General features: G+C 36.1%; 1 protein-coding gene across 3 annotated transcripts in view; it reads right to left on the bottom strand.

Moving 5' to 3' along the window:
• Positions 1-26,408, bottom strand: part of CARF (calcium responsive transcription factor) — a 71,387-nt gene that overhangs the window by 35,243 nt on the left and 9,736 nt on the right. For 2 of the 3 annotated variants that reach the window (XM_024738369.1, XM_024738368.1), the window contains 7 exons: positions 17,125-17,236; positions 16,432-16,656; positions 10,960-11,080; positions 9,127-9,256; positions 8,103-8,187; positions 4,719-4,908; positions 32-152 (listed from right to left, as the gene is read on the bottom strand). In XM_024738369.1, coding sequence (XP_024594137.1) covers positions 32-152; positions 4,719-4,908; positions 8,103-8,187; positions 9,127-9,256; positions 10,960-11,080; positions 16,432-16,656; positions 17,125-17,193 — 941 coding nt within the window. In that variant the 5' untranslated portion in view covers positions 17,194-17,236. Of the gene's footprint in view, positions 1-31; positions 153-4,718; positions 4,909-8,102; positions 8,188-9,126; positions 9,257-10,710; positions 10,778-10,959; positions 11,081-16,431; positions 16,657-17,124; positions 17,237-26,408 lie in introns of those variants that run through there. The other variant, XM_024738370.1, reaches the window with a different exon arrangement.

Below are 26,408 nucleotides of genomic sequence, written 5' to 3'. Positions count from 1 at the left end.
TAAAAAAGAAATAAAAGAAAATAAAGCTTACCGGGCTGGACAAGTAGCTTTGTAGAGCTGACAAGACCTGCTTTCCTGCTCACTGATTTTTTTTAACTGGAAACCTTTTCTTCTTGGCCCATACTGACACTCCATTACCACAGCTCTACTCCCTGTGGGCCAAAACCAACTATTGATATTTAATTCAAGTATCCATCTGTTCTGGACACTAGATTAAAAATAACTTGGAGGTGGCAATGACAAAATCTATACTTCCAATTATACAACCTTAAGGAAAGAAAACATCAGTAAGACTTACTAAGATGTACAAACATAAATTTAAAAGTTTATTGTAAAAGCTACCAAATGTACCGCATTATGATAAGGAAATTAGCAAATACCACATTTACTGACTGTCAACTGGTATTTACATATGTATGGTTTTTAATAATAAAATTTACTACTTTATAAGTAGAAATTAGCAAATGCTACATTTGTTAGTAAATATTAATATCATTTAAAATTTTATTTCCTTTTATAATTCCTTATTTCTATTTGAGCTGTTAGAATAATGTGATTACCAGCCTCTAAGATGGCTCCCAATGATCTCTTCCTCTTAGTACTCATGCCCTTGGTAATCCCCTCCCCTTGGGCATGAGCTAGACTTACTAACTTACTTCTACTGAACATGGCAGAAGTGACAGGATGTTATTTTTGATATTAGGTTATAAAAAGACTGTGACTTCCATCTTGGGTACTTTCTTGCTCTTGCTTGGATTGCTCTCTCCTGGTGAAATCAGATATCATGTGGTGAGACAGCTCTGTGAAGAGGCCCACCTGGCAAGGAATAAGGCCTGCCAACAGCCACATGAGTGAGCGTGGAAGCAGATCCTCCCCCAGTCAAGTCCTGAGATGACGGCAGATCCAGCCAACATCTTAACTGCAGTCTTGTGAGAGAACCTGGGGCAGAACCACCTTGTTAAGCTGCTCTTGGATTCCTGACCCATAGAAACTGTGAGACAATAAATATTTGTTGTTTTCAACCACCACATTTGGGGTAATTTGTTACAGTACCATAGATAACACAAATAAGCAGATGTGAGAACTATACAATCTAGGATTTTAAGTTGGATATCCTAATCTATGTAGGGTACAGCAAACTTTTCAAATATAAAACCCAAAACCCCAGGGACTTCGCTGATGGCCCAGTGATAGAATCCACTTTCCAATGCAGAGGACACAGATTCGATCACTGGTCGGGGAACTAAGATCCCACATGTCGCAGGGCAAGCAACGACAGAGCCCACGTGCTCTAGAGCCCACACATCACAACCAGAGTGCCCACAAGCTGCAACCACTGAGCCTACATGCTCTAGAGCCTGCACAGCACAACTAGAGAGAAGCCCACGTGCCACAACGAAGAGCCCGCATGCCGCAAGATCCTGCGTGCCACAACTAAGACCCAATGCAGCCAAATAAATAAATAAATATATATTTTTTAAAACCCTGAAAAACACCAATCATGAATAAAAGTGTTGATAAGGCTGATAACTAACTTCTTCTAAATGATGGTAAGAGGAAAATCACAGTTTGAGAGACAATATTTTATAATACATAAAATAAAGAATTAATATGCAGAATATAAAGAACCATAAATAATTTAAAAATAAAAACTAACTACCAAACAGAAAAATGGGCAAAGACTATAAATAGGCAATTCAGAAAGGAAACAAAAGGATATTAAATAAACAATAAAAAGACGCTCAACTTCACTAGTAAACAGGGAAATGCAAATTGAAACAATACTAAGGACTTCGCTGGTGGCACACTGGTTAAGAGTCCACCTGCCAATGCAGGAGACATGGGTTTGAGTCCTGGTCCGGGAAGATCCCACATGCCGCGGAGCAACTAAGCCCGTGCGCAACAACTACTGAGCCTGCATTCTAGAGCCCGCGAGCCATAACTACTGAGCCCGCGTTGCCACAACTGCTGAAGCCCACACGCCTAGAGTCCATGCTCCACAACAAGAGAAGCCACCACAATGAGAAGCCCACACACCGCAATGAAGAGTAGCCCCCACTCGCCGCAAATATAGAAAGCCCATGTGCAGCAACAAAGACTCAACACAGCCAAAAATTAATTAATTTAAAAAAATAAAACAATAGTAAGATACTCTCTCACACTCTTCAAATTGGTAAACATAAAAAATTTGACAATACTCTAAAACAACTGAATCCACTGATCAATCTTACAGTTAAAAATGCTACATAGGTAGTGACAAGAAGTACACAGCACACCTATGAAGTATTCTCGCAAAATACTTTAATCAAGATTAAATCTTCATTTAATCAAACTCATACATCTAACAGATTACAGGAAATACAGGAGATAAAAGAACATGTTAAAAAACACCAGAGATAGAATCAGCAAAATCCCGAATATGGCAAAGTGTACAGGACAAACTACCTGGGGGAAAAGAGGAGAGAAGTTTTTAGATGAGAAGAAACTTAACCAAATTTGATCCATAAACTTGGTAACTTAACCAAATTTGATCCATAAACTTGGTTTGCATGTGAATTTATACAAACCTCTGCAAAAAGAATTATGGTAAGTGGAGAAATGTGAACAATGGACAACTTATGATATTAGGAAATTACTGTTCGGACTTCTTTGGTGGTCCAGTGGTTAAGACTCCACGCTTCCACTGCAGGGGGCGTTGGGGAACTAAGATTCCACATGCCATGCAGCGTGGCCAAAAAATTAAAAATTAGAACAGTAAAAAAAAAAATAGAAATTACTGTTAATTTTTTAAAGTGGGATAATGGGATATCCTTATATTTCAGATATACACTTTAATACCTTAAATACCTTATATACTTTTAGTAATTATTGATGAAACAATATCTGGAATTTCCTGTAAAATCATCGTTAGTAATTATAGATGAAATGATATCTGGAATTTCCTGAAGAAGTGGGTAGGGGTATAAATGACACAAGATTGACCACATGCTGATACTTGTTGAAGCTGGATGATGCATACACGGAGTTATGAGATTTCATACATTATTACCTCTACTTTGATATGCATATGAAAATTCCCATAGCATAAAGATTTTTAAAAATCTGACAATGTCAAATCACAGAATGAATGTGGGAAAGGGAAATTTTCATACATTGCTCAAAGGACTAAAAATTGATACAGGTTGTCAATCCCTCATGTATGATTCTCATATTTAAAAAGCATGGAAAACAAAAATTTTTAGAATACATTTGGCTGCAAAACCTGACCTGAACTTTATGAGGCTATTTATAGCCTTTATTCCTTTTAGTGTGGCTATGCATAATGAATTACTGTGTTTGATTATGTGATATTGTCTATGGAATACTTGCTAGGAGTATTCTGTAATATTACCATATTATAGTCCAAAAATACAGAAATCTGAAATACATTTGGGAAAAAAAAGTTTAGAGATTTTGGACCTGAACACCACCTTAGAGAGCAACTTGAGATAATCTTGTAAAGTAATTCCACTTTAATGCACACACTCTAGTAAACTACTTACAACTTTCCAACAGAAAACATGTATCATGGAGGTTAGACCATAGAATTCTTTGTAATATTGAAAAGTTGGAAACAACCTAAATGATCATTAGTAGAAAAATAACAGCAGTTTGGTCATACGCTGGAATGACCAAATTTAAGTAATAGATTATTATATAATGATAAATTATATAATAATTAAATTGGGTTAACTAGAATTTATAGTTATCAATATGGATCGATTTCAAAAATAAGAATGAGTGAAAAGTTTACCTAAGAATATCTACAGTTTATTACTTACATATACTTTAAAATGTTCAAGACAATAAAATATATTATTATAAATACAAACATGTATGATAAAGTATAAAAATACACACCAAATTCATGTAGTAGCTGCCTGAGGGGAGTTAAGAAGGGATTTAAACTGGGGAGGAGAATAAAACCTGGGCAGAAGGGGTTACATTTATCTCAGCTTCCTCTGAGTAGTTCTCTTTACCCTCAGAGGTCCAGGATGAGGCTGCAACTCTTCTAGTTAAATCAATGCCCCCATATTTCTCAAATAAATCACTTATTCTTAGGTTCTTTGGGGTCTGACTAGTCCTAGGGTGACTCTCTGGAAATTGTCTGAAACTCTACTGCTTTAGTAAACACTAGCCCAGTGTTTGAGAATGCTGTATGTAACATATCTGATACTTGAGAACCCTAATATTAGAATTCTATATAATAACTCCAGATTGTATACCAGTTCTATACAGTAACTCCTGTGTTATACACTATATAAAATGGACACCGATTTTTTTCCCAAAAGACAAATCAAGCGAGAAGGAGAGACTATCAGGATTGGATGGAAAAAAAAAAAGAAAACCAACCAGCTATACATATTTAAAATAATAAAACTGCTCTATGGTTTGATTTTTATTAAATAGGTCTACCCGGAATTTAAGTATTTTTTACTTTCTATTTTTCAGTATGAAGTATTATTTATTTACCCTAATATACTAAAATACAATTTTACAACTTAAATAATTGGTTATATTTACTGTAAGTTTTCTTTTTAGTTTAATATGCATTTTCACCAATTAACAGTCAGTTGTCATCTACCAAAATGAAAATGTTATCACCTTAGGAAAACCACATTTTCACAAAAGATCATGGCTGCTGCTGAACTTTTTAAAATAAATCTTTAAAAAAGTACCTGCATTGACAAATGGGATTCCATCATATGGGACATACTGGGATTTCCACATCAAGCGTGTAGCTGGCTTGGCTGGGCTTGGAGATTGGCGGGTCCCCCAAACACTCTGTGTTTGCTGCTTGTGAAATGTTAGGACACTTTCTAATTCAGTCTCACTTACACAGTAGCCACGGTATGAATCTCCAATTTTCTGCATGTAGAAATTCACACACATATCACTTATTCAGATATACATTTCTTACTTCCATTTTATGGTTCCATTCTTGTTCTTTATTCTTTACCTCCCACTTTTAACTTCCACCTTGCTAATATATTTTTAAGTATTTTTGTAAGCTGTCTTAAATTCTTCCTGAAATAAGGCAAGGTATAAACAAATCATGTAAATACATTGATATTATCTATCTACAACCTTGTGAGTATCCCTCAACTAGAAGAAAAGCTTTTTCTATACCCAGAGAAATTTTTTAACTGTGATCTCTTAAACTGAAATGCATTTAGACCTAGAATTGATTCCATGTATGTTTCTCCCTTATAGGGAATAAGAGCAGAGATGTGGAATAGAGATCTTTTTCCTCCTAATTAGACTAAACATTTCACCTGGCAAGAATACATTTAACAAAAGGAAGGTATCAACACACTGTTGTAGGTATACTTTGAGCCATAATAAAAAGAGATATTCTGATTCCAAACAATACATTATCTACAATTTCCCCTAAAAATAACGAAAATGCCTATGCTTATGAATTTTCTTCTAGCCTAGATATTTCCTCATCAAAATATCCCTACAAATAAAAGTAGGAACATTAACTCTAGCTATAGCATGTTTTTACAAATAAAATGAATACAGCATATAATGTTGTTAATGAAAGGAAAAATTCGGAATTAGTACAATGCAGTCAGACCCATATCAGGAGATAAAAGTTTAATGCAGTATTGAAATTTGTCCAACTAACAGATTTTGGTCAAATCTAAAAAATGCCTATAAGAAAAACACCTTTAAATGGAAATTCAAAAAGTAAAAAGGACTACTAAGCAATATTTTTAAGCAAAATGCAGAAAATATTTCTTCAGCCATTAACCAAAAATGTTTTTCACTATTGATATAGCTTGGAGAAAAAGAATCCTTCAATCTTTGAGATAATTCAGGCTGCTGGACAGTTTTAACTAATTTCTTATAAGATATATGATGTTATATTAGCTACACAATGTACCATGGTGTAAAATGAAGTAATTTCGCCACATAATTGCTAATGCTTTAATGTCCATAGCATTTCATGAAGTTTATAATAATGATGTTAAAAACCCTCATCAAATGACAAGAATAGTACCTTTAGGAAACCAGTGAAAAACTATGACTAACAAAAAGTGTGAAGGGAAAGAAAATCTTACTGTCTATACATACATACGTACGTAACACTTAGAAAAGCAACAACAGTGATAATGTCCTAACAAATGTAATACATCATTAGACTTCATGATGAGAAATTTTCTCAAAATATTAAAACTCAAGTAATGTTTTTCCTTGCCATATCTTAAGATTTGTTTAAAACAATGAAGCATTTTAATAATTAAATACTCATTACCATGTATGGTTTATATGTAGAAGTGCATGGTCCTTTTCCTCAAAAAGTGTATAGTCTAAAAGGTATATAATAGTGAACAACCCAAGCTAGCAAATAATTAAGAATAGTAATGGTAATAATTATCAAAGAATTTTAAGAGATAAATAAGGACTTCCCCAGTGGCACAGTGGATAAGACTCCGCGCTCCCAATCCAGGGGGCCCCAGGTTTGATCCCTGGTTAGGGAACTAGATCCCACATGCATGCTGCAACTAAGAGTTCGCATGTCACAACTAAGGAGCCCGTGAGCTGCAACTAAGGAGCCTGCCTGCCGCAACTAAGAGCCGGCACAACCAAATAAATACATAAATAAAATTTTAAGAGATAAATAGGTAAAAGATAAAGTAATCATTAGACTATTACAGAAAAGACATATAGGACTTGCATTGGGATTTGAAGAACAGTAGTTAGAAAGGTAAGTAGAAGAAAAAATAACATATTAGGAAATGGAAATAAAAACAAGTGAAGCTGGGGGGAAGCAGCCGCAAGGCACAGGGATATTAGCTTGGTGCTTTGTGACAGCCTGGAGGGGTGGGATGGGGAGAGTGGGAGGGAGGGAGACGCAAGAGGGAAGACATATGGGAACATACGTATATGTATAGCTGATTCACTTTGTTATAAAGCAGAAACTAACACACCATTGTAAAGCAATTATACCCCAATAAAGATGTTTAAAAAAAAAAAAAAAAAACAAGTGAAGGAGGAGATAAAGGAAGATTCTGAAATGTGTATACCAAGTAGGAATACTTGGCTAACATGAATGAAAGATGAATTGGAGAAAAGCAGGAAATAAAAAAGGATAAGATAAGGTGATACCTGATTATAGAAGACCTTGAAAGCTAGTAACAAGTGGCTAAATGATGTGGAAAAATAACACTGAGCTTATTGGGCAGTGAGAAAAGACAATGAAAGTAATATTTAAAGATAAGTAGTTTTAGAAAACTACACAGTAAGGACTAGAAATGGAAAAGTCAAAGAGATTAATGGGAAGGCTGTTACCATAATTGAGTTCAAGATAACAAAGGTTTGTGGGAAAAGCTCCCTTTAAACCACTTTAAAGAAAAAAACTAAAAGAATCAGGTGACTATCTGAATATGGGAAAGGAAGAAATTAGTCTAAAACTTTGTATCTAAGGAGATGGTATTTGTTATTACACAGACAAGGAATTTAGGAAGTAGAGCTAGTTGTGGTATGGCAGATAATTTCTCTTTAGATATGGTGAATTTGAGGTGAAATCTAAGTAAAGCTTCAAGTAAGTAGCTAGAGATCTGGGACAAAAGCAAGGGCAGAATTAAAGAACTGGTGATAGAGATTTGGGGATCATTTTTATAAAACTGAGAATTGAAAGTCGACAAAGCTGTTAAGCTCTACAAGGGATAAAATGTAGAGAAATAAGACAAGGTCAAATGGTGACTATTGAAGAATTTCTGCTGAGAATATGAAAAGAAATAAATGCCAAGCAAAGAAAGAGAAGGAATGATTAAAGGATAAAAAGTAGAGAAACATGATAGTGAAGTTTTATGGAAGACAAGGGAAAAGAGTTGTAAGAGAAGAAACGAAATGACAGTGAAGTATGAAGGGATTTATAAGATCTCTGCTTTAACAGAGCTTACAAGCTCTAAGGAATAAAAGAGTTAGCACAAACATGAACAAAATATTACAGATACAGCTTCTATTAGTTGTACTCAAAAGTGGACATTTTGGGATGAATTGTAGTTATAATCAACTAAGTGAATCTACATAAGGATTATTTTTTAACTCACCTCACAGCTCCTAAGACGACAGGCCCATATAGGTGTGTTAGAAGAAAGTGGCTGGAGTGGAGCCAAAAAGGGTTCTTCAAGTATTCTGGGATGGGGGGGCATATATAAATATATATTACAAGTTACACACACACACACACACGCGCACACACACACACACATACACACACACACACAGCATTCAGTTGCTTTATCCTCTTAGCCAGTCAAAGACAATACTGAGATCATCAATTAGAAATTGTAATAATAATGACAGATTGGTCTGATGGATGTAATTATGCTTTTTTTAATCATTACTATTTTATCAATTGCTAAAGCAAAAGTCTAACTTTGTTCTTCCAAATACCTGTAGTTTCAACAAATTCAAGCGTTTTACATATCTTTCTCAGAGCTTATTTTGTATTCTCACATAATTATTTTTCATTTAACAAAAATGAGTGAATAAACCATCTTCAGGTGACTTATTAACAGTAACAAGATATTACGTCAAGTTCTAAAGTTAAATGTCACAAATATTATGTTACCTTTAAAATATTTTCATAGAACAATTAAAATATAAGTAATACAAAACCCATGTCTGTATTTCCCTAAATTATTATAAACAGTGTTATTTTTAGGCAAAAATAAAAGCTGAAATAGACATTAACAAAAAACATTTTAAACACTTTACCACAGAGGAATTAAATGCATAAAAGTGTGATGAACCATTAAAAATTATAGGACCTAGAATGGATACTTCTTTTTTTAAAAAACTGTATTAGTGCCAGATGTTTACAGATTGCTTCAAAAGATAACAGGCAAATGTCACTGAGGTAAAGTAGCACGCTGGCCTTTTATAGATTCTAAAGTAGCTCCCTTATTGCCAAGATGTTATTAAAATGATTAAGGATGTATTTGATGATGGTTTATTCTATTTTCTGAATTTCTGATCTTTTCTATAGTCAGCCAGCTTTAAATGTGATAATGTAAAAAGAGATTTCCATGGTGATGTTCAAAGATGAGCTCCTCTTTCTCATTGACTCACCTGGTCACTGTCTTTTTGGGCAATGTGAGGGATGCATGTGGATGAAGAATGTAACTACTGTTATTGTCTGCTAGAGAATCCACTCTTACAGTTGGTAAGTTTCCGTCACTGGGTTTCTCTTCAGAGACATCTTAACAATAAGAACAAGAACAAAGCAACATCAATATCTTGAATAAGACCATGAGAATGTAATGAACTGGAACTAATACATTTGAAATAGGAAAGATATACTCTGAAGCTGAAGATAATAAAACTTATACTTTATTGAGAATTTCTCTGATAAACTTGTTTACTTTTAAAATGTAATACTGACTACTAAAGTTTTGTAACTAAGTTTTGGAACTTATATTGAACAGCTAGGATATAAAAGTGGTAGAAGTAATTGTTATATTAATAGTATCACAATATAATGGGAAAATGTAAGACTAATTCTTTTAGTTTCTATACCATGTTTGTAAAGTTTTCTGCAAACTATGTTTTCTTTTCCTTAAGTTGTAACAACTGTTATCAAAGACAAAGAACCATAACACTAAAGTAAGAATTATTTGCCCTAAACCATTATCTATGAAAAAATGACAACAGTATAGCTATGATGTTAGAAAAGAGATTCAAATAGATGGAAAAGGAAGGGAAGAAAAAGGAAAAGAACGAATAGGGATAATATCAAATAGGTAGAAAAAGAATAAAATAAAAAGAAATAGGGGGACTTCCCTGGTGGTGCAGTGGTTAAGAATCTGCCTGCCAATGCAGGGGACATGGGTACAAGCCCTGGTCCAGGAAGATCCCACATGCCACGGAACAACTAAGCCCATGTGCCACAACTACTGAGCCTGCACTCTAGAGCCCATGAGCCACAAGTACTGAGCCCACATGCCACAACTACTGAAGCCCGCACGCCTAGAGCCCATGCTCTGCAACAAAAGAAGCCACCGCAATGAGAAGCCTGCACACCACAACGAAGAGTAGCCCCCGCTCGCTGCAATTAGAGAAAGCCCACATGCAGCAACAAAGACCCAATGCATACAAAAATAAAAAATAAATAAATACGGACTTCCCTAGTGGTGCAGAGGTTAAGAATCCGCCTGCCAATGCAGGGGACATGGGTTCGAACCCTGGTCCAGGAAGATCCCACATGCCGCAGAGCAACTAAACCTGTGCTCTAGAGCCCATGAGCCACAACTACTGAGCCCACAAGCCTAGAGCCCATGTTCCACAACAAGAGAAGCCACTGCAATGAGAAGCCCGCGCACCACAACGAAGAGCAACCCCCGCTCGCCACAACTAGAGAAAGCCCATGCACAGCAACGAAGACCCAATGCAGCCAAAAAATAAATTAATTAAAATAAATAAATAAATTTATATTAAAAAAATGAGGAGTATGATTCTTTCTGAATCTGAAGGAACAAAGAGGAAAAAAGCAAAGAGGATGAGAAGAATAGTTTTAAAAAAAGTGTCACATGTCTAACAACATTGATAAAAATATAAAATAAAAATTTCTCCAGTAGCTATTAGCACCATATTCTTGTTATTGTTGCTGTCATTATTACTGTTATTAAAATTAAGAAGAATTTATTTTATGCTCACTGGTCATTTGGGAGGAAGCAAGAGTCAACCAGCTTCACAGAATTCCAAAATGAAATAGACAGCTAACCTAGACAGGAGTTGAAAAATGAACTTGAAATTTATTTGGGCTAAGAAACTTTTTCTAATCATTCAGTTCACAATCTTACCCAAAGAGATCAATTTTAGTACTGACTTTCATGAAGTGATTTTCTGAATATACGTTTGTTCTTTAAAACGTTCTTAAATCCCCTATATCCCATGATTACTCACCCTGAGGACTATTCACATCCACAAGCTGCCCCTGAGGTACAATCACTTGTGTCGTTCCTGTCTGGGTAGATGGAATTACACGCAGCACCTGTCCGTTTTCTGATGGGCTGGCAACAATCATCTTGGAGGCATTTTAAAAAAATCAAATGCATAAGTCTACAATGATTCAAAAGAATCATTACTTAAAAAATTAGTAGACATGCCTACCTCTACAGCGGATGCTATCATTTTCTTCGCTTTATAGATGAAAACACTGAGGTACCTAAAAATTTTTTCCCAAAGTCTCACAATTGATAAGTGGTAAAGCTAGGATTCAAAACAGGCAGTTTGATCCTATGTCCTATGATCTTAACCACCTATGATCTTAATCATTACATGGATGTGAGGTCTAATTACTTAGTAACCTGAACAAGTAGGTCTCTGACTACACTAAATATATTTACTTTTTTCTACTTATTGTATTATCCACACGTTTGACCTATTTGTGTGATAATCACTGGTCTCATATTTTAAGTCATTTTCATTTAAAAACAGTAACTTAGATGTCTAATTAAACAGGATTTATTTTTATATCTCTGCATTTTTATATATCCTGTCTTGGTCTATAAGAAATACTACAGAGTGACCCAAAAGTCTGAAAACATAGGGGAATTGTATATTTATTATTTCCTTTGGTGTTTTTGTTTGTTTTTTTCAGTTTAACAAATGAACTCCTTGCCTCAAATTTAGAGGAATGTCAACTAAGAAAGCATCTAAAGTTGAAGAAAAACATTTTGAGCCTATCGTTTAAAAATATAATATATTATTTAAAATTAAGTTTATCCTATATTTCCAGACTTTCTGGATACCTTATAAACTTTATTACCTAAAAACTACTCTTCTACTAACAGTTTTACTGTTTTACCTGAAATCCCCTGTCCTCAGTTTTCCCTAGGGCAAATAACTGTCCTTAATCATTCCAACCCACTTTTCAAACTTCCCTTTTGCTATGTAAAACATGAAAACTTTGCTGATGGCCTGATAGAGACGGCATCACTTTTAGAGGGGGTCATTTGAAAAACTTCAAATTTGGAAAAAAAAAAAACCACCCTTAAACCTCAACAAAACAGAAAGCTTTCAATATAATCATAAACATTTCCCAGAAATTAAGAGTAGAAATTTTTTCCTTCCCTCAGTGTTTGTCAAGTTTCTTGAGATAAAAATATCTTGCCATATCTCTTATACCTCTTATTACTTCAGTATGAAAATCAACTGTAAACTCTGAGGATGATAATTCCTTTTCATTTGTGGAGTTCATACTAAGCAGCAGGACTTTACATGCATTGGGTTGGCCAAAAGGTTCGTTTGGTTTTTTCTGTAAGATGGCTCTAGTAGCACTTAGTTGACTTTAACTTCATCCAAAACAATTTTGTTAGATTTTATGTGACAGTTGTCATATCAGTGTGCATTTAAAAAAAGACTGATCAAAATTGGTAAATTTTTTTATAGATGTTTATTGGCATCATAATTTTTTTTTTTTGGTTGCGCCGGGTTCTAGTTGCTGCAGGTGGGCTCCTTAGTTGCAGCACGTGGGCTCCTCAATTGCGGCCAGTGGGCTCCTTAGTTGCAGAATGTGAACTCTTAGTTGCTTCGTGCATGTAGGATCTAGTTCCCTGACCAGGGATGGAACCCGGGCCCCCTGCAATGGAATCTCGGAGTCTTAACCGCTGCGCTGCCAGGGAAGTCCCAAAATTGGTGAATTTTTGTGTAGCCGTTTTAATATTGAAGATGGAAGGAAAAAAACCAACGTTTTTGGCATATTATGCACTTTATTATTTCAAGAAAGGTAAAAATGCAACTGAAACGCAAAAAAAAGATTTGTGCAGTGGCATGCAGAAGGCGCTGTGTCTGACTGGCTGTGTCTGACTGAACGTGTCAAAAGTGGTTTGCGAAGTTTCGTGCCGGAGATTTCTCACTGGATGATGCTCCACGGTCAGGTAGACCAGTTGAAGTTGATAGCGATCAAATCGAGACATTGAGAATAATCAACGTCATACCACGCAGGAGATAGCCGACATACTCATAATATCCAAATCAAGCGCTGAAAATCATTTGCGCCAGCTTGGTTATGTGAATCGCTTTGATGTTTGGGTTCCACATAAATTAAGCAAAAAAACCCTTCTTGACCGTATTCCCACATGCGATTCCCTACTTATACGTAATGAAAACGTTCCATTTTTAAAACAAATTGTGACAGGCAATGAAAAGTGGATACTGTACAATAATGTGGAACAGAAGAGACTGTGGGGCAAGCGAAATGAACCACCACCAACTACACCAAAGGCCGGTCTTCATCCAAAGAAGGTGAGGTTGTGTATATGGTGGGATTGGAAGGGAGTCCTCTATGATGAGCTCCTTCTGGAAAACGAAATGATTAATTCCAACAAGTACTGCTCCCAGTTAGACCAACTGAAAGCAGCACCCGACGAAAAGCATCCGGAATTAGTCAACAGAAAATGCATAATCTTCCATCAGGATAACGCAAGGCCGCATGTTTCTTTGATGACCAGGCAAAAACTGTTACAGCTTAGCTGGGAAGTGCTGATTCATCCACCATATTCACCAGACATTGCACCTTCGGATTTCCATTTATTTAGATCTTTACAAAATTCTCTTAATGGAAAAAATTTCAATTCCCTGGAAGACTGTAAAAGGCACTTGGAAGAGTTCTTTGCTCAAAAAGATAAAAAGTTTTGGGAAGATGGAATTATGAAGTTGCCTGAAAAATGGCAGAAAGTAGTGGAACAAAAGGGTGAATACATTGTTCAATAAAGTTCTTGGTGAAAATGAAAAATGTGTCTTTTATTTTTACTTAAAACCAAAGGCACTTTTTGGCCAACCCAATATTACGTTATTTAATCTTCATTACATGTATACAAACTATATACATTTTATACATGCGGAAATTGCAACACAGTGGTTACAAAACTCATTCAAGGTAACTCAGAGCTATATAGTCCTGAGCTGAAATTCAAACCCAAGCAGTCTGACTCCTTTTAACCACTACTTTGTACTGTCCCCCAATATCTGATGATGTTACTTAACCTAAAAAAAGACAAAAATAAAACAATACGAAAACCCTACTGGACTTCAAAAGGCAATAGTAATAATACTGTTGTTAATTCTTTACTCCCTGTAAATGAGATTAAATATGTGTGAAAAATTTTCATTCATTCTTAGAAAATAAGAGTGCTGTGGTTATTTTTAAATCCAAATAAAACACATATAATAAAGTTATAATTTATTCAATCATATGAAAATTTCATAATTAAGACTGATCTGTGGAATATCCCCTTAATTTTGAAACTGTTTCCCAAGCACAGTGGAAAAGCATCTCCATTTTCTGTTTCCTTAGCTTATTTCACCTGTTACCTAAAAACCTATTTTTAATTCATATAATTTGACAATGGTGATGATAATACTACTTTTTCTATTACCAAAAAAAGTGATTATCTTTAATCTTTGCTATGAAAATAAACATAGTTTTGAAGAGTCATCTGCTGCAATACATTTTCTTTGAGGCCGACCATGAAAATCACCAGAAAATCTTGGCTAATGAGTAGTTTTATATTTACTGGGCACTTTGTGTACAATATTTCTAGTAAATGAAAAATATCACCCCTGCTTCACTCCAAAACCTCCTCTCATCCACTGCAGATTTACCCACTATAGAATCTTTACTAGTTCCGTGAAAGCTTCTATGTGAAAAAAATCATACTTCAAAACAAACAAACAAAAAAGTCATTTTTTACAAAAAGCTCCACTTGGTGGAGACTTTGATAATGGGAAGATTATGCATATATGGAGGCTGGGGGTATATGGAAACTCTCTGTATTTTCTTCTCATTTTGCTGTGAACCTAAAACTGCTCTTAAAATTAAAGTCTATTAAAATAAACAATAAAAACAAAAAATCTCCACTAAGTTTCCCAGAATATCACCACCTTCTGATCTTTGGTTCTTTGGAGAAGACAGCTTCTAACACTCCACGTTCCTTACATTTATTTTCATGCTCATGCCACATGTTTCCTATTTCACAACTTCAAGCAACCCTCTGTATCATCTCCTACCGCAAATAATGTAAAATCACCTTTATAATCACTTCAGATAGAATGTTTAATACAATTACAAAGAGAATGGGAACTCGAACTTTTTTCAGACCCAGACAAATAAATAACTTTAACATGCTTTTTAGGAAAGGTACCATGTGTAAAATAATAACGCTTCATACATTTAGACTCTTTTATCCTTCCATTAGAACACAGACTTTCTAAATGTTCTCATAGAAACTAGAATAAATGTCAAATAAGAGGGGAAATTACAGAAGTATTTCATTTTGAACATGAAATATTAAAATGTATTGGTTCACATCTAGATTATTTGTTGCATATTAACCTCTGCTGGTGATGCAGTATGATTACAGAAGCTTACCCTAACTTTGCATTTCAGTCCTGAAGTAAGCCCAGAAATATGTTGAGCCTGAACATACACACAAAAAGGTTGTCTACAGTTAGCCACCTCTCAACCAATTACTCTCAATGCCAAAATTTAGCTGAATTATAAGGGAGCAAAAGGACATAGATTAACTCTAGAATGCTCTAGACTAGAAACAAAAACAAGAATTTTGGGTTAAATGGTTGCCTACTTAAGTATAATTTATAATTGAAGTTATGATTTTAAAAATAATTTTTATTATTGAATTAAAATTTGTTGTAGAAAATTTGGAAAATACAGGCAAACAAAGAGATACATTATTCTTCATATTATTACTGATATAAATATATTATTAGTCAGAGAGCAATTTAGAACTTTTTCTCATTAATTTTATTTGAATCAAAACCATCTATCACCACATCTATTCAACTGTGAATTTGGTCGTACATATTTTTGGCTAACAGTTTAAAGCAGCACTGTCAACTTTATGCATTGTTATTCACATGACACCTACCTATCTACTTACAAAGATCAGTAAGGGTATGTCTAAATTCCATTTTCCACTGGTACTTCCATTGCTTTCTTTTTCTTCAAGAAAGCATACCAGCATGTGGCACACAAATCAGTAACTGAGATGTTGATACAGCAAACAACATTGAGTTCAGTCAAATGTATATACAAAAAATAAATGTAAGTTATATGTAAGCTCTGGGACTTTAGCACTAGTGACAGAAGCACTAGTGACAGATTATGTTACATTTCCAACTGATCTTAAAGTACCAGTTTGCCTAGACATAGTAGCTGGGACGTACTGGTTTGAAGTACTCTGTAGTCCTGAAAGGAAATCTTTTAAAATCCTTATATAACTTAAAAATGAATGTCATGGTAACAGTATTTTCAAAGCAATGTAAAGCAATAATGTCAAGAAATTAAGGTCATCTAGTAAGACTAATACAATTTGCTAAATAGCAGAAAACTGGTTATTTTAAAAACGTACTCACCATTTGCTCATTAGAATCCCCCAATGACTGAAGCTCATATTGAATAGGTTGCCCATTTTGGTCCACTAGGTGGAATTGCTCTGCAGAAAGAGTCTGTGTCTGAGTCAGGGGCCCTGGTATATTCTGTGATGTGAGTGAATTATCCACTGCAGTAGTAATGGGTAAAACTCTAGGGGAACCATCTTGTCCAAAAGAAGGCTCACTGGAGTCCATACAGCTTAGATGCTTTTGCAAAGAAAAAAAAAAAAATCACTTGCGTGTTTGTAAAATAAGTTACAATTTTTAAAAAATAGAATGTTTTTAATAAAAGATGGAGACACATTCATTTTTCAGTTAATTATTCACTTTACTTTTGGCAAGGGTTATCAATTCACAGACTGATATAGACAGAAGTTCTTAAGTGAAACTGCTGATTTTTATTATATTTTATTTCAAATAATCCACAGGAATACAATGTGAAATGATGAAATATTTATAATTCAATATGCAGATTTTTCTTTACATATAAACTTTCACAAATACACTAAAGCTATATATTATAAAATTAAATATGATAGAATTATTAAAAATTAAATGTTAAAATTCTTGAATACATTAAATATAACACTATTCCTTAAATATAAAAAATCCAATTGCATGCCGCTTTCCCTTTAAATGGAAAAAAGTTCCCAGTTGAATCCCTACTTCAAATACCTGAGAATTGGTTTTTGACTCTTCGAAATCATTATGGTTGACTCTTAATGAATCAACAGACTGTTCCATGCTGGTATCATATCCAATTCCATTTTCTTCTATTATTTAATACCTGAAAGGTTTTAAATATCTGATCAACTAAAGCACTTAACATTTTAATAGAATGTTTGTCTTAAATAAATTTCTCATCTCCCCTACTGTGTTACCCTATACAATTTAGGTTAAATCATTTACACCCTATAAGATCAATAAAACGAACATTCTTGTTAAATAATTTGCAAAGGCACCAGAATAAATTCAAGACAGAGCAAAAATTAGTGTTATGTAGTTTCCTCACCCTATCCTTAATTGCACTCATGTACTGGTTTATTAAGGTTGCTGCTATGTGACAGGTACTGTTGTTACACCCTTTCAAATTCTTCTAAAATTCTCATTTTACACAGATGTAATCTAAATAAAAGCTTTTAATTTTATGAGGTGTGCCCTATCATAGCATTAGATAATTTTAAAAGAGATCTCTTGGTACAGGAGGAGATTATATACATACAACTCTTACCATAACATACAATTATACCACTTAATATTAGCATGACAAGCTTTGAAAATGAAGAAATATGTATTCTAAAAAGGTTGAGCCACTTAGGCCTAGTACAGTCGTTTTCCACTGGTGGTGATTTTGCCCCCACACATACCCCCAACACCCCCTAATTGCCTGGGGATACTGGGCAATGTTTAGAAACTTTTTTGGTTGTCACAACTGGAGGGGGTGCTACTGGTATTTAATGAGCAGAAGTTAGGGGAACTGCTAAACACCTTGCAACGTACAGGACAGCCCCCACATAAAGATGTCAATGGTGCTGAGGTTCAGAAACCCTGGCCTAGTATAGTATAGTGACTAATGGATTCTGTATGATCTAAAAAGAATGATGTTTTATGACTCAAAATTGGAGTAAAGTCAAAATGAAACTGCTAAAGAACATCACTGAAAAATTTATAATATAAAATAAACTTCATAGAATCTTTTTTAAGAACCCAACCCTATAATTTTATTTTTCGAAAGACAGCATGAATTATTTTTTAAAAATCTTTAAAATTTTATTTTTAAATTTACATGCATTAATTGAACTCTTTTTTTGATGTATAGCTCTATGAATTTTAACACAGATAACCGTCATCACCATCAGGATACACGATAATTCCATCACTCTAAACCCTAATTTCCATTTATACCTGTATTTAAGACCTATTTAGTATATGTACTTGGATACAATGAAAACTTATTTTTCTGTGATAGCATCCAAACATATATCTGTAAAATTAACCATTTCAGAAAATCTGCAAGGTTTGCTATTTCATATCTTTAAGATATTATAAATAATTCTACTCAAATATAAATTGTAAGTGCTATTAAATCAGTCTTATTTTTAATATATAACTATAAAATATCTTAAAATTGCTTCTCCTTAAAGATTTTAAATTATCACTTGTATTCTAATTTCATGTATTACAAAAATTCCAAAAACCTGTAGTTACCTCTAGGGCTATAAAAGTAAGAGCAATTTTAGTTCATAACTTTCTGTTCGGTTTTGAATTTTTTATACTATACATATACTACTTAAGATTAATATTTTATAGAAGGGGTTTAAAAAATAGAAAGGAAGTTTCACTAATGGCAATACAGCAGATTAGACACTGTAGAAGGCTCTCTTGCTAGAAAACAAAAAATAGAAAGTTGATCTAAAACAAAATATTTCGGGGCTGGGAGCTACTATAGGAAGTAACAATAATGAGAGGCCACTCCCTGCCCTCTCCCACTCTGCCCACCCCCCACTCCCCAAAATAAAAGCAAAAGCTGTGATCTAAAACCTAAGTGATGAGCACAAGCAAAGAGGAAAATTTCAAGGGCAGTGCTGCTAATAAACACTGTGCCTGGGAAATGGGCTTGGATAAACAGCTGGTAGGGGAAGAGAACTTAAAACTCCCAAGGTAAGACTAAGAACCTGAAAGATCCTGGTAAGCCAATAATGTACCCTGGCTTCTGGTGAGAACAAATGCAGTTATTATTTGGAGGAACACAAACACAGTTAAGACTTTAGTTTCCTTTCACATTAAGATCAATCAAATATAAGCTTACAATCAAAGAGCGCCAAAAACACAAAGAAATAAGCCACCATAAGAAGGAGTCAGCAGATTTAGACACCCCCTAAAAACTTCAAATATTGGAACCATGTAATACTGAATATAAAACAATTATTTAATATTCAAAGAAATAAAAGAATGAGTCATAGGAATAAGGAAGCAACAAGAGACTATCAAGTTTCATTTGAAAGAGAACCAAACAGAACTTTCAGCAATGAAAAATGTAATTGCTGAAATTAAAAAGTCAATGGATAAATTAAGTAGAAAGTTAGAAGCAGAAGAAAGAATTACTAATTAGAAGACAGGCTTTAAAAGTTACCCAGGGCTTCCCTGGTGGCACAGTGGTTGAGAGTCCGCCTGCTGATGCAGGGGACATGGGTTCGTGCCCCCATCTGGGAAGATCCCATATGCCGCAGAGCGGCTAGGCCCATAAGCCATGGCCACTGAACCGGCACGTCCGGAGCCTGTGCTCCGCAATGGGAGAGGCCACAACAGTGAGAGGCCCGCATACCGCAAAATAAATAAATAAATAAATAAATAAATAAATAAATAAATAAATAAAAATTACCCAGAATGCATCATACGTAAAACAGAATATTAAAAAATACAAAGAACACACTTCAAACTACGAAAATAGAAGAAGAAAGTATAGCATACCTATAACTGGAGTCTCAGAAGAATAAAAAGAAAAAATGGACGAGAGACAATATGTGACGAGATAATGGCTGACCATTTTTCAAAACTGAAGACATGAATCTACAGATAAAGGAAGCACAAAATGTACCAAGATAAATCAAAAGAAATCCATACCAAATGTAGCAAAGTACAAAATTCAAAGAAAAACAGAAAAAATCTAAAATGCAGCCAGGGCTTCAGTTGGAGCGCCAGGAGAGGACTGGGGTTGGTGGCGTGAACACAGCCTGCAGGGCGTTAGTGCACCGCAGCTAGCCGAGAGGGAGTTGGGGAAAAGTCTGGACCTGCTGAAGAGGCAAGAGACTTTTTTCTTCCCTCTTTGTTTCCTGGTGTGCAAGGAGAGGGGATTAAGAACGCTGCTTAAAGGAGCTCCAGAGACGGGGGCGAGCCGCGGCTAAAAGTGTGGACCCCAGAGACAGACATGAGACGCTAAGGCGGCTGCTGCCGCCACCAAGAAGCCTGTGTGCAAACACAGGTCACTATCCACACCCCCCTTCCGGGGAGCCTGTGCAGCCCACCACTGCCAGGGTCCCGGGATCCAGGGACAACTCCCCCGGGAGAACGCCCAGCGCACCTCAGGCTGCTGCAACGTCACTCCGGCCTCTGCCGCCGCAGGATCGCCCTGCACTCCGTGACCCTCCCTACCCCACGGCCTGAGTGAGCCAGAGCCTTCAGCGGCTCCTTTAACCCCATCCTGTCTGAGCAAAGAACAGACGCCCTCCAGAGACCTACACGCACAGGCGGGGCCAAATCCAAAGCTGAGCCCCTGGGAGCTGTGAGAACAAAGAAGAGAAAGGGAAATCTCTCCCAGCAGCCTCAGAAACAGCGGATTAAAGATCCACAATCAACTTGATGTACCCTGCATCTGTGGAATTCATGAATAGACAACGAATCATCCCAAATTAAGGAGGTGGACTTTGAGAGCAAGATTTATGATTTTTTCCCCTTTTCCTCTTTTTGTGAGTGTGTATGTGTATGCTTCTGTGTGAGATTTTGTCTGTATAGCTTTGCTTCCACCATTTGTCCAAGGGTTCTATCCGTCCTGTTTTTTTTCTTAATAATTATTTTTTATTTTAATAACCTTATTTTATTTTACTTTATCTTCGTCCTTTCTTTTCTTCCTTCCCTCCTTTAGACAACGAATCATCCCAAATTGAGGAGGTGGACTTTGAGACAAAGAGTTATGATTTTTTTCCTCTTTTCCTCTTTTCTGAGTGTGTATGTGTATGCTTCTCTGTGAGATTTTGTCTGTATAGCTTTGCTTCCACCATTTGTTCCAGGTTCTATCCATCCGTTTTTTTGTTTTCTTTTCCTCTTAATAATTATTTTTTTATTTTAAAAACTTCATTATATTTTATCTTACTTTATTTTATTTTACTTTGTCTTCTTTCTTTTTTTCCTTCCTTCCCTCCTTCCTTCCTTGCTCCCTCCCTCCCTTCTTTCTTTCTACTTCTACTAATTCTTTCTTTCTACTTTTTCTCCCTTTTCTTCTGAGCCGTGTGGATGAAAGGCTCTTGGTGCTGCAGCCAGGAGTTAGTGCTGTGCCTCTGAGGTGGGAGAGCCAACTTCAGGACACCGGTCCACATGAGGCCTCCGAGCTGCACATAATATCAAACGGCAAAAATCTCCCAGAGATCTCCATCTCAACGCCAGCAGCCAGTTTCACTCAACGACAAGCAAGCTACAGTGCTGGACATCCTATGCCAAACAACTAGCAAGACAGGAACACAACCCCACCCATTAGCAGAGAGGCTGCCCAAAATTACAAGCAAAAGCTGAGAGAGTTCAGCACCACCAAACCAGCCCTACAACAACTGCTAAAGGAACTTCTCTAGGCAAGAAACGCAAGAGAAGGAAAAGCCCTACAATAACAAAACAATTAAGAAACTGGGAATGGGAACATAATAAAAAGAAACGAAATTGAGCTATTTGTAATGAGGTGGATAGACCTAGAGTCTGTCATACAGAGTGAAGTAAGTCAGAAAGAGAGAGACAAATACCGAATGCAACACATATATATGGAATTTAAGAAAAAAAATGTCATGAAGAACCTAGGGGTGAAACAGGAATAAAGACACAGACTTACCAGAGAATGGACTTGAGGATATGGGGAGGAGGAAGGGTAAACTGTGAGAAAGCGAGAGAGAGGCATGGACATATATACACTACCAAACGTAAGGTAGATAGCTAGTGGGAAGCAGCTGCATAGCACAGGGAGATCAGCTCCGTGCTTTGTGACCGCCTGGAGGGGTGGGATAGGGAGGGTGGGAGAGAGGGAGAGGCAAGGGGGAAGAGATATGGGAACATATATATATATATAACTGATTCATTTTGTTGTGAAGCTGAAACTAACATACCATTGTAAAGCAATTATACTCCAATAAAGACGTTAAAATGATAAAAAATAAAAAGTAAAAATAATAATAATAATAAAATGCAGCCAGAGAGATACGATCACCTACAGAGTATTAACATTAGATATACATCAGACTATTCAATAGCAACAATGGCCGTAGAAGTCACAAGAATAATAAAAAAGTAACTTTCAGTACATAATTGTATATGCTTAAAGCTACTTTTTCAGAAGAGGGTGAATGATATTTTTAAGATTAAAAAGCTGAGTTTATAATGAACAGATCTTACACAAAAGCAATTCCTAAAGAAGTAGAAAATAAAAATGATACCAGAAGGAAGTCCTGAGATGCTAGAAAAATGGTAAGCAAATAAATAACTCTATGAAAAACCTAAATAAACACTGTCTGTATAAATAATACTATTACAATTTTGTGTATCTGTGTTTTAATGATAGAAATAAAATACTGGAGAACTAAATAAAATAATTAACTCAAGGGGGTGATGACAGATAAACACAATACATCAAAACTTATAAGATGGGGCTTCCCTGGTGGCGCAGTGGTTGAGAGTCCACCTGCCGATGCAGAGGATAGGGGTTCGTGCCCTGGTCCGCGAAGATCCCACATGCCGCGGAGCGGCTGGGCCCGTGAGCCATGGCCGCTGCGCCTGCGCGTCCAGAGCCTGTGCTCCTTAATGGGAGAGGCCACAACAGTGAGAGGCCCGCGTACCGCAAAAAAAAAAAAACCTTATAGGATGCAGGGAAAGCAGCTCGTTCTTCAGTTTCAAAAATCACTACAAAGCTAAGGTGTACGAAAGAATGTGGTACTGACATAAGGATAGACATATAGATCAACAAAATAGAATTGAGAGTCCAGAAATAAACTCATACAACTCTGACCAAATAATTTTCAACAAGGGTTCCAAAAGCATTCGATGGGGAATGAAGTCTCTTCAACAAATGGTGCAGGGACAATTGAATAGCCGCATACAAAACAATTAAAATGCACCCCTACCTCATAATATATGGTTGACCCTTGAACAGCACAGGAGTTAATGGCACCAACTCTCTGCACAGTGGAAAATTCACGTATAACTTTACAGTTGGCCCTCCATATCTGCAGTTCTGCATCTGTGAATTTAACCAACTGTGGATTGTACAGTACTATAGTATGTATTTACTGAAAAAAGTCCAAGTATAAACGGACCCACACAGTTCAAATCCATGTTGTTTAAGGGTCAACTGTATACCAAAAATGAACAAAAAGGGATCAGAGACCTAATAAGAGCTAAAACTATATAATTTTTAGAGGAAAACAAAAGAATAAAGCTTAATGACCTTGGATTTAGATATGACACCAGAAGGATAAGTGTCAAAAGAAAAAAATAGATAAACTGGACATTAGCAAGATAAAAGCTTTTTGCACAAAGGATACCATGACATGAGTGAAAAGACAAGCCACAGATGGGAGAAAATATTTGCAAATCAAATAACTGATAAGGGTCTAGAATATACAAACATCTCTTAAGACCCAACAGACAAAAGACAACCCCAGGGACTTCCTTGGTGGTACAGTGGTTAAGAATCCGCCTGCCAACACAGGGGACAGGGGTTTGATCCCTGGTCCGGGAATATCCCACATGTCACAGAGCAACTAAGCCCGTGCACAACTACTGAGGCTGCACTCTAGAGCCCGCAAGCCATAACTACTGAGCCCGCATGGCACAACTACTGAAGCCCACGTGCCTAGAGCCTGTGTTCCGCAAGAAGAGGCCACTGCAATGAGAAGATTTCAAAAATCACTACAATGAGAAGACCATACACGCTGCAACTAGAGAAAGCCCGTGTGCAGCAACGAAGACCCAATGCAGCCAAAAAATAAATTAATTAATTAAATTAAATTAAAGATAACCCAAACACACCTACTAAAAAATGGGCAAAGGGGTTGCATAGACATTTCTCCAAAGAAAACACACAAATAGTCAACAATCATATTAAAGATGCTCAAGTTCATTAGTCATTAGGAAAATGCAAATCAAACCAACAATGAGATACTAGTTCATATCCACTGTAAAGGATTTTCTTTACAAAATAAAAAGAAAATAAAGGTTGGTGAGACTGTGGGGAAACTGGAATCCTTATGCATTGCTGATGGGTAAGTAAAATGGTGCAGGTGCTGTGAACAATTTGGCAGTTCCTTAAGAATTTAAACATAGAATTACCAAATGAAAACAATTCCACTGTAGGTATATACTCAGAAGAACTGAGATGTAGAGAACAAATGTATGGATACCAAGGGGGAAGGGGTGGTGGTGGAAGGAACTGGAAGATTGAGATTGACACATACACACTATTGATACTAGATATAAAATAGTAACTAATGAGAACATCCTGTATAGCACAGGGAACTCTACTTAATGCACTGTGGTGACCTGAGTGGGAACGAAGTCCAAAAGGGAGAGGATATACATATATGTATGGCTGATTCATTTTGCTGTACAGTGGAAACTAACACAACATTGTAAAGCAACTATACTCCAATAAAAATTAATTTACAAAAATAAAGTTTAAAAAAACAGATAAAAACACCTGAAAACAGGTGCTCAAACATAAACTTGTATACAAATGTTCATAGAAACACTACTCATAATAGCCAAAACTGGAACAACCATAATGTTCATCATGTTCATCAGCTGATGAACAGATAAATAAAATGTGGTATATCCATAAAATGGAATAGTATTTCACCATAAAAAGGACTCAAGTACTGATATATACCTCAAAAAAGTTATGCTAAGTGATAGAAGCTGGACACAAATGGTCACATATTGTATGGTTCCATTTATAATGGGTAAAATATAGACAGAAAGTAGACTGGTGGATGCCAAGGCTTGGGGGAGGGGAAAACAGGGAGCTACTGCCAACTGGGTACAAGGTTTTATTTTGGGGTGATAAACGTTTTTTGGAACTTGATAGGGGAATTAAGATTTTGCAAGCCATGTAGCACAGCCAAAAAAAGAAAGAAAAAAAAGATATGGAGCTAGCAAATAAACAATGAAAATACGCTAAACAGCATTAGTCATTAGGGAAATGAAAATTAAAACCACAATTATATACATCTATATACCTATTAGAATATTTACAATTTAGAAGATTGATTATATCAAATGTTTATGAAGATATGGAGCAACTGGAACTCTCATGTATTCCTGGTGGTAATGTAAACAGTATATTCTCTTTTGAGAATCACTTTGGCAGTTTTCTAAAAAGTTAAACATGAATCTAATTATGATCCAGCCATTCCAATTTATTTATTTACACAAGAGAAATTAAAGCATATGTGCCGGACTTCCCTGGTGGCACAGTGGTTAAGAATCCGCCTGCCAATGCAGGGTACATGGGTTCGAGCTGTGGTCCAGGAAGATTCGACATGCTGCAGAGCAACTAAGCCCCTGCGCCACAACTACTGAGCCTGCACTCTAGAGCCTGTGAGCCACAACTACCAAAGCCCGCGCACCTAGAGCCTGTGCTCCACAACAAGAGAAGCCACCACAATGAGAAGCCCGCACACCGCAATGAAGAGTAGCCCCCACCCGACGCAACTAGACAAAAGCCCACGCGCAGCAATGAAGACCCAATGCAGCCAAAAATAAATAAATAAATAAATATTTAAAAAATCCTATTTAAAAATAAATAAATAAAGCATATGTGCCCATATATCCCATAGAGGATAGTCTTTTTTTTTTTTTAACATCTTTACTGGAGTATAATTGCTTTACATTGTTGTGTTAGTCGCTTCTGTATAACAAAGTGAATCAGCTATACATATACATATATCCCCATATCCCTTCCCTCTTGCATCTCCCTCCCACCTTCCTTATCCCACCCCTCTAGGTGGTCACAAAGCACGAGCTGATCTCCCCGTGCTACGCAGCTGCTTCCCACTAGCCATCTATTTTACATTTGGTAGTGTATATATGTCAATGCCACTCTCTCACTTCGATTTGTTTACCCTTCCCCCTCTGTGTCCTCAAGTCCATTCTCTATGCCTGCATCTTTATTCCTGCCCTGCCACTAGGTTCATAAGAACCATTTTTTT

This window comes from Neophocaena asiaeorientalis, unplaced genomic scaffold (genome assembly GCF_003031525.2).
Source record: "Neophocaena asiaeorientalis asiaeorientalis breed wild unplaced genomic scaffold, Neophocaena_asiaeorientalis_V1.1 scaffold258, whole genome shotgun sequence".
In the NCBI taxonomy this organism is placed as follows: domain Eukaryota; kingdom Metazoa; phylum Chordata; class Mammalia; order Artiodactyla; family Phocoenidae; genus Neophocaena; species Neophocaena asiaeorientalis.
The sequence above is the reverse complement of the archived record's forward strand: the minus strand, read 5'-3'. Positions and strand labels throughout refer to the sequence as shown.